General features: G+C 40.4%; 2 protein-coding genes across 3 annotated transcripts in view; both read left to right on the plus strand.

Moving 5' to 3' along the window:
* The window catches only part of LOC112570458 (lectin L6-like), a 61325-nt gene that overhangs the window by 29678 nt on the left and 17894 nt on the right, over positions 1-13753 (plus strand). The gene's annotated exons all lie outside the window — the stretch shown is intronic.
* LOC112570659 (lectin L6-like) overlaps positions 1-13753 on the plus strand; it is a 32649-nt gene that overhangs the window by 10351 nt on the left and 8545 nt on the right. The window contains exons 3-5 of one of the 2 annotated variants that reach the window (XM_025249215.1): positions 359-601; positions 1431-1725; positions 2247-2488. The exons of the other annotated variant lie outside the window; for it this stretch is intronic. Coding sequence (XP_025105000.1) covers positions 359-601; positions 1431-1725; positions 2247-2356 — 648 coding nt within the window. The 3' untranslated portion in view covers positions 2357-2488. Of the gene's footprint in view, positions 1-358; positions 602-1430; positions 1726-2246; positions 2489-13753 lie in introns of those variants that run through there. 2 annotated transcript variants of the gene reach the window in all.

A 13753-nucleotide genomic window follows, 5' to 3' on the forward strand; every position in this document is an offset into this window, starting at 1 on the left:
TTAAAATTATTTGGTGTTTTGTCACTTAAATAATAGTGCTCATAAACTGGTAATTACAAGTATCAGATTTCGTCAAACTGAAGTGTCAATATGTGTGTATGAGCGAAATATATAATACATAAGACTGGTCTGCAGTTCTTACAGATATCGATAGGCTGCACAATCGTAGTTTTCCGAGAGGCTAATTAGTTGATACTAACAATTATTTGATGTTCTGTACCTACATGGAACTGTACAATATAGTAATAATAGAGCTTATCCAGAACTTGTTTTCTTGTCTTAAAACCTGTGTGTTTGTACTTACCTAGTGACACCATTTCTTTAAGAAAAGTATTTGTATTGTGTTTGCTGTGGCAAGGGTACATACCAGGCGGCATTGACCACAGGCACAAGTTGGACGCTCGTCCCCGGACTTCTCAAGCAGCTCGACGTCGGCAGAAACATCGTCGTTGGCGTCAACAGTGAAAATGAAATTTTATACAGAAAGGATATCAAAGGCCAAAATCCTACAGGGTTGGACTGGGTCCAACTGGACGGTCGTCTCAAACACGTGACTGTGTCTCCCAATGGCGCCATCTGGGGGATTAGTCCTGATAATTTGGTAAGCTGTTTTTTTTTTGTCAGAAATAGAAAGTTTTTAAATTAGTTTAGGATAAAAATGAATAATTATGTAAGATAATTAATGAAACGTCTCTTTTGTTCATTAAAATTCAAATGTTCGACAAAATGACAGAGGAGATATTGTTTAAAGAGCCTTAGTTCTAATCCTATTTAAAATTAGTGAAAACATCGTTAATTGTGGGTGAGCAGTCAGAATCAGTATTTAGAAGCAAAGAAACGCTCATCAGAGAAACTATCATGTCAACAGAAGTTTAAAAAATGTTTAGGGTTCTTGTTCCCTCCCACGTTATTTCTGTTATGAAAAAAATGATCATTTTATGTTATGCTCTACAAAATCATTTAGTGAGTCATCGAAGACATTTGTGTGTGTGTGTGAGAGAGAGAGAGAGATATGGGGTGTCGTGTGTCTGTGTGTGTGTGGTCTGATCCACTCTTTGATTTTTTGAGATCCACTTGTCAGTTGTCTGCTCCTCATTCTGGTATTTGTCAAGGAGCCTCACCATTTGTCAAACTAAGTCACCTCACTTGGTAGAGAGGTTGGCTTCTATGAACCGAGGGTTAGTGTATGAAAAAGGTTAGGGTCAGACTACAGACCAGTGAACATTTCATGGAGACCTTCATGTCACTCTCGTGTTAGCTTTTAAAATCATCTGCCTTTTCCGAAATCACGTGATATTAAAGAACTAAGTTACCTTTCTGTCCGATAAAAATGTACATCATATTTATAGACACAGTAACCCTATATCGCTAAGCTAGAGATTTATTACATTTTGAGGAATAATATAATTGAAAGAAGATAAATTCAACAGGTCTATTTCCGGGATGGCATTAGCGTGCAGAATCCAGCGGGAACTAGCTGGCAGCAGGTTGATGGGTCCTTCACACAGATTTCTGCAGGACCGTCTGGTGTGTGGGGGGTCAACGCTAACGACGACATTTTTTACCGAGAGGGAACCTACGGTGGACACGTCACGGTGGGCAGTAGATGGACCCAAGTTGAAGGAAAACTAGCATACATCACTTCCGGTTCAGGAGTGGTGCTTGGCGTGGACAGGGAGGAAAAGACCTATCGCAGAACTGAAATCAGTGAAGGAAATCCCAAAGGTGTGTTCTTCAACCATTTTATATACAAACTATGTCAATTATGTGTAAGAACTGTGGAAGGGGGATGTGTTACAAATCTGTAACTAAGAGCGGAGCCCGTTTTTTCTTCATTGATGCCTTAGCCAACCGTCTATTTAATCGGGTACCCAGTCCCTCCGGTTGGGTCAAGATTGTTGCACTAATCAGGCTCTTAATTCGGACGCAAGCTATCTACGCACTGGTCTATCCTCTCATTCACTCATTTTTATGTTTTTAAATATTAATGTGCAGTATATATTTTTTTTATATTACTAGATCTTGTATGTTGTACAGCATTTATACTGCCAACTTCAACATGACAATAAGCCCATACTGTACCAGTTCAATATATACTCACTGACTCTCTCACTCACTTACCCACTCATTGAGGTTAGGAGGAAACTAGTTTGGTCTCTTACCAATATGCTATAGCAGTCATCTGTATTGATATCATGTCTTTAAAACTATGCCAATGGAGTGGATGCCATTTGTCTTATTCCTAGGAAATAAATGGCAGTATTTGGTTGACCGACTGGTAATGATTGAGGAGTATGGTGGTACTATGTGGGGGACTGGCGGAGGAAATGATATCTGGACATCGCTCACCCACTAACAAGCCGCCATAGCCAACAACCTCCTGAGTCTAGATTTGTCTATTCCACAATGTTAACTGTTTTCGAATGTTGCCATTTCAATGTAAAGGCTGTAACTTAGGTCTTTAACAATAAAAAGTTATTTTATCTGAGCTAGATGTGACGTGTTGTGAATTCATGCACAATTCCATTAAAAGTTAGATTATTGTTTAAATCTTTAAAGTTAATATTTTAAAATTTTAGTAAATATATGACTATAGAAGACAACTGTGAAAGCTCACGCCACCTGTACAGAACATTATTTCAAAAGGTAGCATACAAACCCACTTTTTATATTCCCTATGGAGTCCTTCGACTGGAAGACGTTTGCTGCGCTAATCGGGTATCGAACTAGCGCTCTCAGTTTGAAGACAGTTGCTCTAACTACTCTACTATCCACTCCCCTACATGACGATGATGATGGTGAAAAGGAAGTGGGAGAAAAAAATAAAACAAGGTGCGGGCTGTGAACTAAGATGAGAGATATTCAACTTTCACTTTTACACTCTGAAAGGTGAAGAATGTACATAAAAAACGTTTGTAGAGTTCAGCTTTATAGACTGATATAACATATCATTGAAAGGAAAATATTACAGCGTCCACGGTTGCTTATTTACTGTTCTCATAACAGCAGTTTATAAATACAATTACATGTACACTCTTCCCACAAGACTGATAATGTCTATTTCCACAAATTTACGGAACATAATTTTCTTATACTCATCTTTAAATAAAAATGGAGGTTCAGAGCAAAAGAAAATAGTGAAAGAATAAAGTCTGTTGCCGAACGATGATGCTTACAGCTGCACTACAGACTGAAACACAATTCTCTTGCGGGTGTAGGCAGCAATTAGTAAAGTTTAGAATGCATTCAACATTCATACTTTTATAATCATAAGATCAAACACAAATACAAGAAAAAAGAAATTAAACACAATTTAACCTGTTTAGTAAACCTCATCTACGAGTAGTAATTATAGACCAAAGGCAAGACAGGGAGGTCTCTGACTGCTGTCACCGGCTGAAAGGATTTTTAACTCTTTTATAACCATAGTATTTTATAACTACAGTCCAAGGAGGAGACATATGACCCCTCTATTATTATAAACACCCCAACAGAAACCACTTCCTTACCTGTGTAGATGTCAAGACTTTGTAGTAGATTCACCCGCTATCGGAGTTTTTCTTCACAATACAAACCATATTTAATTTTCACCTGATGTTAGAGAGCATGATGAATGTTTGTCCTGAGTCAATATAATCAGTGAACGAGAGACTGAAAATATAGCTACTGTGTTGTGGGTTTTTTTTTCATTAACTAATGTACTGACAACCTAACAGAGTAAAACAGTAATTGATTTCATTTGTTTTATAAGACTTTACAAAATTTCAAATATTTGTATACACGAGTACACTCATCAGCTTTTGTGGGTCCTTGTCATCTACTTTACAAAGGGAGAGATGTTACTCATCTAAACCCGTTTATTGACTAACCAACAACTTTACTCATCTTTAGGCACAGTTCAGAGAATATTTCTCTCTCTCTCCCTGCCGGTGTTAGTCGCTCAAAATCGCTGTGCCTGAGTGAAGTTTATATTGTCAGAAGTTCAAACTACAACTTACAGTTTAGTGTTGGTTTACCTCTGTTGTCTTAGATATTATCTGGATGTACATATTTCTTGGCAAGCCGTACGCTACACTTTGATTAACTAAACAATGATTTACTAAGCGGGGAACTCCGTGTAACAGCAAGGTAAACCCAATGCGCATGTCAGAGGTTTCGAGTTGTTTACACTTTTTTGGTTATTTTAATTTTCTTTGTTTTCTCTTCTGATTTCTGTCTTTTTGTTTGTGTAGCGGGAGCGCTGTTTAGGTCAGCAGGTACTGCCGACAGGTGCATAGTCCCTCCACATCCCCTTCCACCCCACGCGTTGTCGCGCGAGCGGCGTGCAGCAGCAGCAGATGACGTGGCACCCAAGCTGCCCTGTACGTACAGCGGGGAAACAGTCGCTCGCACCTTTTTCTGTCGGCCCGAGAACAGGTCCTGCTGGGTATAGCAGTAATGTTTTGAGACAGAGTTAGCGAGAAGTACCTTTGGGCTGTGATGCATCTGGTCCGCTGGAAATCACTCAGTCTCCTCTTCCCCACCCCACGGAGTTAGGTGTTAGGTTTTGGATAGGTAGGTAGGTTAGAATAAATAAATAAATGTATGTCTTTGAACTGTAAGTACTCGTGTGAGCGTGTTAGTGTCGACGAGTGCTAGTGTGTCGTACGCATGTCTCCGCCGAGTGAGGTTTGTGTTGTCCATGTCTGTAGTCGAGACACAACAATAGAGAAAGAACACACGTGGAGGTCCGGCGGAATTGACGCACCGATTGAAAAGACACTTTAGTTAGAAAAGTAAAGCAGGGTCTTTTGTGGATTACGAGGTCGGCTGAGTTCGTGTGCGTGTAAGAGATAGGTAAAAAAAAAAAAAAACACAACGCGAGGCAGGTAGAAACTAGACGACGCACCCGACTACCAGAGCTAGGATTTTAATAGAATGGAAAATTCTTCTTGGGAACCTCCGTCCTCTCCCCTGGAACAACAAAGAGGAACGGACTGATTTGGCGCCAAGCTAAGGTTTAGGATAAGGTGTTAGCGAGAAGGGTCGGTCAGTCGGGTTACATTTGATAAAAACTATCTTCTTTTTTTATCTCAGTGCTGTCATTATCTGGGATTTATTGATATTTGCCTGCCTCATATCGAGCAACAGGCTAGCAACATTTTTCAATAAAGAGAGGAATATGAAACGAAAAATTACGGAAGACAAATCCAACAAAACACATTTCTTTCAACTAATGTCGGAAATAGTCTTGAGATAAAAAATCATCTCTAATAAGAGACGTGAGAGGACAAATGCATCTGAAAGCTGAAAGTCATTTAAGGTAGTTTACGGAGGTCAGACGTTTTCTGAAGCTGGACTGCAGGTTCAAAGAGAAAGTTTGTCAGGTGAAACGGATCAACGTGTGTTAGTCCTTTTGCCACGTGTACACTCCCAGTCTGCCTGGCACTAACGGTCCCATGAGTCACTGCACGTGTCGCATGCCCGATGTCTGGGATACTACGACAGTAATTTCATGGTCTCCACATGAAAATAAAAATGAAAATTTTATCCACTCTGTACAGTATTTGCACAGTAAAACAAGCTGTGTGGTGGACAACAAACCACATGCGTACGACAATGATGTCTTGGCAAATAAATATTTTACTGTGCAATACAGCACGGTATAAACATTGATATGTGCACATATTCTCAACATACCGATACGGTCATTCCATCCCAGACTGCGGGACACGCGATGAGTCAAGTAATAAAAATTTAGTTGTCTCAGAGAAAATTTCTTAGCTGCTATGAACTTTTTAAACTATCAAAGGTTTTATTGCTAAATTTTCCATCAGCCGCCATCTGGACTGATGTCGTTCATACTTTAAGCGATATTAATAGATGGTGTTTGTTATAGACACGTTGAACTATTGCTGTAAAGACACCTAGTACCATCGAAGATAACTAACAGGAGGCTTGTATAACGGAATACTCACCACGTGATTAGGCTCTTGCCGCCCGTCATTTTCAGACCTTGCCTACGGACTGCAATTAATAGATTAAGAGTCAGAAATAATGGATAAAACAGACACACACACACACACAAACACACACTTCTTAAACGTGGACAACAGAAGACTACAGTGAGAATTAAGTTGCTTAAATTCCTGTCCTTTCTTTTTCTTTTTAAAAGCCTTGATGACAACACCACTAAAATATCAAAACGATTTGACAATGATAGAACTGATAGATGACTGAATGAAGAAGATTTATCATCTGTTATCTGTCATCTGTTATCAGGTCTGGTGAGACATCCCTCTTCTGTTCTCCTTCTTACGGTTCACAACCTTCTCCCCATATCCTCCTCTCCTCTCTATATTATCTGACAGCAACAGGTTTCTATCGGTTAGCTGTCTGGTGGTCGTCAACACATTAATTATAAAGGAATGTCCGTGTCGCAGGCAGTGTTCACAGAAGTAAATAAGCGAACCAATCAGAGCACAGACAGTCGCCCCTCCGTGTGTATAAATTGTAGTCAACAGACCATCTGTCAGCAGATTCCCTAAACGCACTATCTGATCAAGACCTCTTGACCAGCTGAATAAAGTCTTTCTGTTTCACTTTAAAAAGATTTTTAAAGGGCAGATACAAAAAAAAAACAATCTATAAAAATTACGAAATTATTTAATAGTTTCTTTAGAGTTTGTACGATTATAACACGGGATCACAGACGCCCCTGGCATCAGTCAAACTACTTCTAGTTGATAACCAAGTGCAAGATGGCAGCTAGGTAGTAGCACCAAGGTAGACACACAGAACATGACAGTTAAACACAGCATTGTGTCACCTAGTCATGTCATGTCAACTGGTGAGGCTAGAACCAGTTGTTGGGGAGACATGATAGTATTTCGCATTCGTTAATACTCCAACCGAGAAATTCTTAATTCCACTTGAGAAGGTCCTCTAGTGGACAGCCGGTCCTATTTTTCCCACTGGCCATCCAACCTGTCTTCTGTTTGTGTAAGCTAGCCATTGACTGCTAGACATTCTAAGACCTTTTGCTGCGTTTTCTTTTCATTAATCATCTTAGTTCTATGAAATGTATTTTGGTACGGTTGATATTGCAATGGGTTTCAACATAACCAGTTGTTAGCACCGTTAAGAAGGCAACTTCAAAGGCAGTGGTTCTTAACCGGGGTTCGATCGAATTCTAGGGGTTCGGTGAGTCGGTCTCAGGGGTTCGGCGGAGCCTCCGCCACGGAGTTCAAGACACGTACGCAATTCGTGATGACAACAAAGAAGGGTTTTTTTCAATTCAATTTAACTTTATTATCTCACGACGAGAAATTACAAGACGTGGTAAAACAACTGGCTTATAATAAAAACTTATAATAAAAACTTAATAACAACTTAATTCCACTCAAACTATCATCTCACACAAACACCTACAGTCCATGTAAATAACCCAACTAAATAAGAAACATCACTAAAACTATATTCACCAAAACACACACCCACACCCACACACTCACAAATCCTTACAACACTTGTTCAGTAAGACAACAGACTTGTTTATAAAACTATTCCTAGAACGGGCAGTGGAAGCTCTTGGAACCTTAAAACGTCTCTTGGACGGAAGAAGGTTATAATACTGAGCTAAAACATGTGTACTATCTTTCACAATCGCTCTCGCTTTCCGTACTACTCATCTTTCATACAACTCACTCAGACACTCCTGCTTCTCCCCAATCACCTTCCCACTCACACTCACAACTCTATCTAACACATTCCTATTACTAGCTCTCAATCCTCCATACCAACATAAAAATCCAAATGTCAACACAGACTCAAGAAAACATCTATAAAAAGAACTTAAAACCTTTTTGTTGACATTCAGGGAACGGAGTTTTTGTAAACAGTACAATCTAGATTGACATTTCTTGTGAATAACCTCTGTGTTGGTGTTAAAAGTGAGTTTGTCGTCGATCACAGTTCCTAAATATTTGTACTGATCAACCCGTTCAACCTTGGCACCATCAATGTATAGGTCAGGGATAACAGTGCCCTTGCGTCTGAAATCAATCACCAGCTCTTTTGTTTTCTTTACATTTAGATCAAGATAGTTTTCTTTGCACCATTTATTAAATTTATCTACTGCATCAACATAGGCAGAGTGTGAGTTTGAGAGGTCTAGGAGAGCAGTATCATCAGAGTATTTTATCAAGAGAGATGAATCAGTGCCACGACAGTCATTGGTATAGAGGGTGAAGATTACAGGCGAGAGACATGTACCCTGAGGGCTCCCAACAGATGTATTTCTGGAAGAGGAGAATGCATGCTGGAAACAGACTGTCTGGGAGCGTTTTACCAGAAAGTTAACAATCATAGGATGAGTTTGGGGCTGACATCAAGTTTAAGAAGTTTCAGAGCTAACAGATGAGGCTGTATAGTATTAAATGCAGAAGAAAAATCACTAAAAAGAATGTGTACATAGGAGCCAGACCTGTCTAAGTGAGAGTATGCATTGTGCAGAAGAGTGAGTGTGGCATCGTCAGTGGATCTGTGCTGTTTGTATACAAATTGAAAGGGATCGAGGTGCTGTTGTGTCTGTGAGAGAAGTGTGTGACGGATGATGCATTCAAAGCATTTCATAACAATGGTCAATGCCACGGGCCTGTAATCATTTAGTTCAATCGGGTTTCTGGTTTTAGGAACAGGACAAATGAGGATTTTTTCCAGATGTTTGGTACAGTACTCACTTTTACAGACCAAGAGAACAACTGAGTAAAAACACCAGACAGCTGAGACGCACAGTTTTTCAAGACTCTTCCACAAATATTATCAGGGCCACATGCTTTCCTCACATTCACCCGTCTAAAAAGGGATAAAACAGCATTTTCCTTAATCACAAAGTCATCCAATTCGCTCCCATGCTGATCCTTCTCTACTCTTTCCTCCAGTTCAGAAATCACACGCGAAAATCCTACAGGGTCGGACTGGGTCCAACTAGACGGTAATTTCAAATACCTGACTGTGTCACCCCATGACGCCATCTGGGGACTTGATAAAGATCGTTCGGTAAGCTGTTTTTTGGCAGAAGTAGGAAGTTTTAAAATTAGTTTTAGCATAAAAGCAATAATTATGTAAGATAATTACTGGAACGTCTTTGTTGCTCATGAAAAATGTGGTGTTTGATAAAATGACAGAGGAGATAATGTTTTAAGAGATTTCGTTCTAATAATATTTAAAATTGGTAAAAACATCGTTAATTGTGGGTGAGCGGTTGCAATAAAGATTCAAAGGCTAAGAAACACTCATCAAAGAAACAATCATGTCGACAGAAGTTTAAATAATGTTTAGGGTTCTTGTTCTCTCTCTATATATATATATATTTCTGTAATGAAGGAAATGATCATTTTATGTTATGGTCAACAAAATCATTTAGTCAGTCATCGAAGAAGTGTTTGTGTGAGAGAGAGAGAGAGATATGGGGTGTGGTGTGTCTGTGTGTGTGTTTCAGGGAGCAATTCAGGGAGGTATCTGACTGCTGTCTGTGGGTGAATGGATTTTTAACTCTTTTATAACTACAGTCAAAGCAGGAGAGACATGAACCATCTATTGTTATAAACACCCCAACAGCCACCCACCTCCTGACCTGTGTAGAGGTGAAGACTTTGTAGTAGATTGTAACGGAAAAGTACTTAGTAGAGGAGGTATGGCGGGAAGGTCGACAACCGTGGTTGATCTGATCTAGGGTAGTGGGCTGGGAGTTGTTTGCTCTTGAGCACATGACGTAAGTTGTGATGTCAAAATAACGTGACGGCAAAAACGTGACGAAAAAGATAGAGGAGAATGACGTAAGAAAAAAAAAAAGGTCAAGACTTTGTAGTAGATGCACCCGCTATCGGAGGATTTCTTCACTGTACGAGAGACAGAAAATATTGCCACTTTGTTTTCTTTCATTACCTCATGTACAGACAAACTAACAGACTATAACAGTAATTGATTTCATTTGATTTATAAGAATTAAAAAAAATTGATTTGTATAAACGAGTACACTCATCAGCTTTCGTAGGTCCTTGTCATCTACTTTACAGAGGGAGAGATGTTATTAATCTAAACCCGTTTATTGAATAACCAACAACTTTACTCATCTGTAGGCACAGTTCATAGAATATTTCTCTCTGTCTTCTTGCCGGGGTTAGTCGCTCGAGATCGCTGTGCTTGAGCGAAGTTTATGTTGTCAGAAGTTCAAACTACAACTTACAGTTTAGTATTGGTTTACCTCTGTTGTCTTAGATATTATCTGGATGTAAATATTTCTAGGCAAGTCGTACATTACACATTGATTAACTAAACAATGATCTACTAAGCGGGGAACTCCGTGTAACAGCAAGGTAAACCCAATGCGCATGTCAGAGGTTTCGAGTTGTTTACACTTTTTTGCGTTATTTTAATTTTCTTTGTTTCTTCTTGCGATTTCTGTCTTTTTTGTTTGTGAAGCGGGGGCGCTGTTTAGGTCAGCAGGTACTGCCGACAGGTGCATAGTCCCTCCACCACACATCCCCTTCCACCCCACGCGTTGTCGCGCGAGACGTGCAGCAGCAGCAGCAGCAGAGAAAGAACACACGAGAAGGTCCAGCGGAATAGACGAACCGATTGAAAAAGACATTTTAGTTAGAAAAGTAAAGCAGGGTCTTTTGTGGACTACAAGATCGGCTGAGTTCGGGTGCGTGTAAGAGATAGGTAAAAAAAAAAACACAACGCGAGGTAGGTAGAAACTAGACGACGCACCCGACTACCAGAGCTAGGATTTTCATAGAATGGAAAATTCTCCTTGGGAACCTCCGTCCTCTCCCCTGGAACAACAAAGAGGAACGGACTGATTTGGCGCTAAGATAAGGTTTAGGATAGGGTGTTAGCGAGAAGTGTCGGTCAGTCGGGTTTCATTTGATAAAAACTATTTTCTTTTTTTAGCTCAGTGCTGTCATTATCTTGGTTTTATTAATATTTGTCTGCCTCATATCGAGCAACAGGCTAGCAACATTTTTCAATATACAGAGGCATACGACAACGAAAGTCTAAGGAGGACAAATCCAACAAAACACATTTCTTTCAACTAATGTCGGAAATAGTCTTCAGATAAAAAAATCATCTCTAATAAGAGATGTGAGAGGACAAATGCATCTGAAAGCTGAAAGTCATTTGAGGTAGTTTACGGAGGTCAGACATTTTCTGAAGCTGGACTGCAGGTTCAAAGAGAAAGGTTGTCAGGTGAAACGGATCAACGTGTGTTAGTCCTTTTGCCGTCAGTGCATGGTCTGCACATGAAAATAAAAATGAAAATTTTATGCTCTCTGTTCAGTATTTGCACAGTAAAACAAGCTGTGTGGTGGACAACAAATCACATGCGTATGACAATGATGTCTTGGCAAAAAAACATTTTACTGTGCAATACAGCGCGGTATAAACATTGATATGTGCACATATTCTCAACATACCGATACGGTCATTCCATCCCAGACTGCGGGACACGCGATGATTCAAGTAATAAAAATTTAGTTGTCTCAGAGAAAATTTCTCAACTGCTATGAACTTTTTAAACTATCAAAGTTTTTATTATTAAATTTTCCATCAGCCGCCATCTGGACAGAAGTCAATGATATTTTAAGCGATATCAATAGATGGTGTTTGTTATAGGCACGTTGAACTATTGCTGTCAAGACAGCTGGTACCATCGAAGATAATTAACAGGATGTTTGTATAACGGAATACTCAACACGTGATTAGGCTATCGCCGCACGTCATTTTCAGACCTTGCCTACGGACTGCAATTAATAGATTGAGAGTCAGAAATAATGAATAAAACACACACACACACACACACACACACACACACACACACACATTTCTTAAACGTGGACAACAGAAGACTACCTTGAGAATTAAGTTTCTTAAATTCCTGTCCTTTCTTTTTCTTTTAAAAAGCTTTGAGGAAAACACCACTAAAATATCAAAACGATTTGACAATGATAGAACTGATAGATGACTGAATGAAGAAGATTTATCATCTGTTATCGGGTCTGGTGAGACATCCCTCTTCTGTTTTCCTTCTTACGGCATCACAACCTTCTCCCCCCAGCCTCCTCTCCTCTCTATATTATCTGACAGCAACAGTTTAGCTGTCTGGTAGTCGTCAACATATTAATTATAAAGGAATGTCCGTGTCGCAGGCACTCTTCCCAAAAGTAAATAAGCGAACCAATCAGAGCACAGACAGTCGCCCCTCCGTGTGTATAAATTGTGGTCAAGAGACCATCTGTCAGCAGATTCACTTAACGTACACGATCTGATAAAGACCTCTCAACCAGCTGAATAAAGTCTTTCTGTTTCACTTTAAAAAGATTTTTAAAGGGCAGATACAAAAAAATAACCAAACTATAAAAAGTACGAAATTATTTAATAGTTTCTTTAGAGTTTGTACGATTATAACATTGAAAGCCAGGTTGATCCGCTTTGATCAAGACCGCTGAAACAGGTGAGCATTGCTACTAAGAGAGATAGTGACATATCTGCTTCTGATTTAGAACAAGACCAGAGCAGATGGCTCATTCATCCTAACTGTTGGTCAGAAGATGACTAGGAAGAAAGTCTGCAGTTTCTTATCTGATGACGAGGGCACGGGAGCACAGCCACCCCTGGCATCAGTCAAACTACTTCTAGTTGATAACCAAGTGCAAGATGGCAGCTAGGTAGTAGCCCCAAGGTAGACACACAGAACATGACAGTTAAACACAGCATTGTGTCACCTAGTCATGTCATGTCAACTGGCGAAGTTAGAACCAGTTGTTGGGGAGACATGATAGTATTTCTCATTCGTTAACACTCCAACCGAGAAATTCTTAATTCCACCTGAGAAGGTCCTCTAGTGGACAGCCGGCCCTATTTTCCCATTGGAAATCCAACCTGTCTTCTTTTTATGTAACCTAGCCATTGACTGCAAGACATTCTCAGGCCTCCCCCTGTTGGATCACCACCTTGCCGCGGTCGGGGGGCTTGCGTGTCTCGATGACCCTATGAGCTATGCCGACAGGAGCATCAGCTCCTTGCATGGTCACCCAAGTCGGACAGGTCGAAGGGTAGAGACCAGACAAAGAGTGTCCACGAGTGCTGAAGTCGGAGGTGTGGGCCGCAAGGCGCACTCTGAAATAACCACACCACCACGCACACAGCCTATGCCACTTGGAGAAAGTAATGATAGAAATGGTGCTCGCCCTGTGAAGATCCGCCAGGCAGGTGCAGTGCCGGGCTCCGTGCCTCAAAGGAGCCCACCCTCAGCTACTGGAGGTCCCTTCAACTCGTCTCGTGGAGCAAGGGGACGAGGAAGGAAAGCGACTGGCCAGCGTACCACCAAAGCCAAGGACAACCCCAACATCAACATCATACATTGGAATGCAGAAGGTGCTACCAACAAGAAGATAGAACTAGAACAGTTCCTGCACCAGAACAGCAATAACATCTGCTGTATACAGGAAACTCATCTACAAAAAGAAAAGCCCTTCAAGATCAGAGGGTACCAGACCTTCAGGAGTGATCATCAGGGGAGAAAGAAAGGTGGAGTGTTGACCTTAGTCAGAAACAACATGAATGCAAGCGAAACGAAAAGATACATGGATGAGGCAGAATACATAGAAGTCAAGGTCACCATCACAAACAGCGTCCTCCATGTCATCAACTATTACTGTCCCAGTGACAAGATGCTGTCCCTTGACACTATCCAGGTTCCAGACAG

Source organism: Pomacea canaliculata, linkage group LG8 (assembly GCF_003073045.1).
Source record: "Pomacea canaliculata isolate SZHN2017 linkage group LG8, ASM307304v1, whole genome shotgun sequence".
NCBI lineage: Eukaryota > Metazoa > Mollusca > Gastropoda > Architaenioglossa > Ampullariidae > Pomacea > Pomacea canaliculata.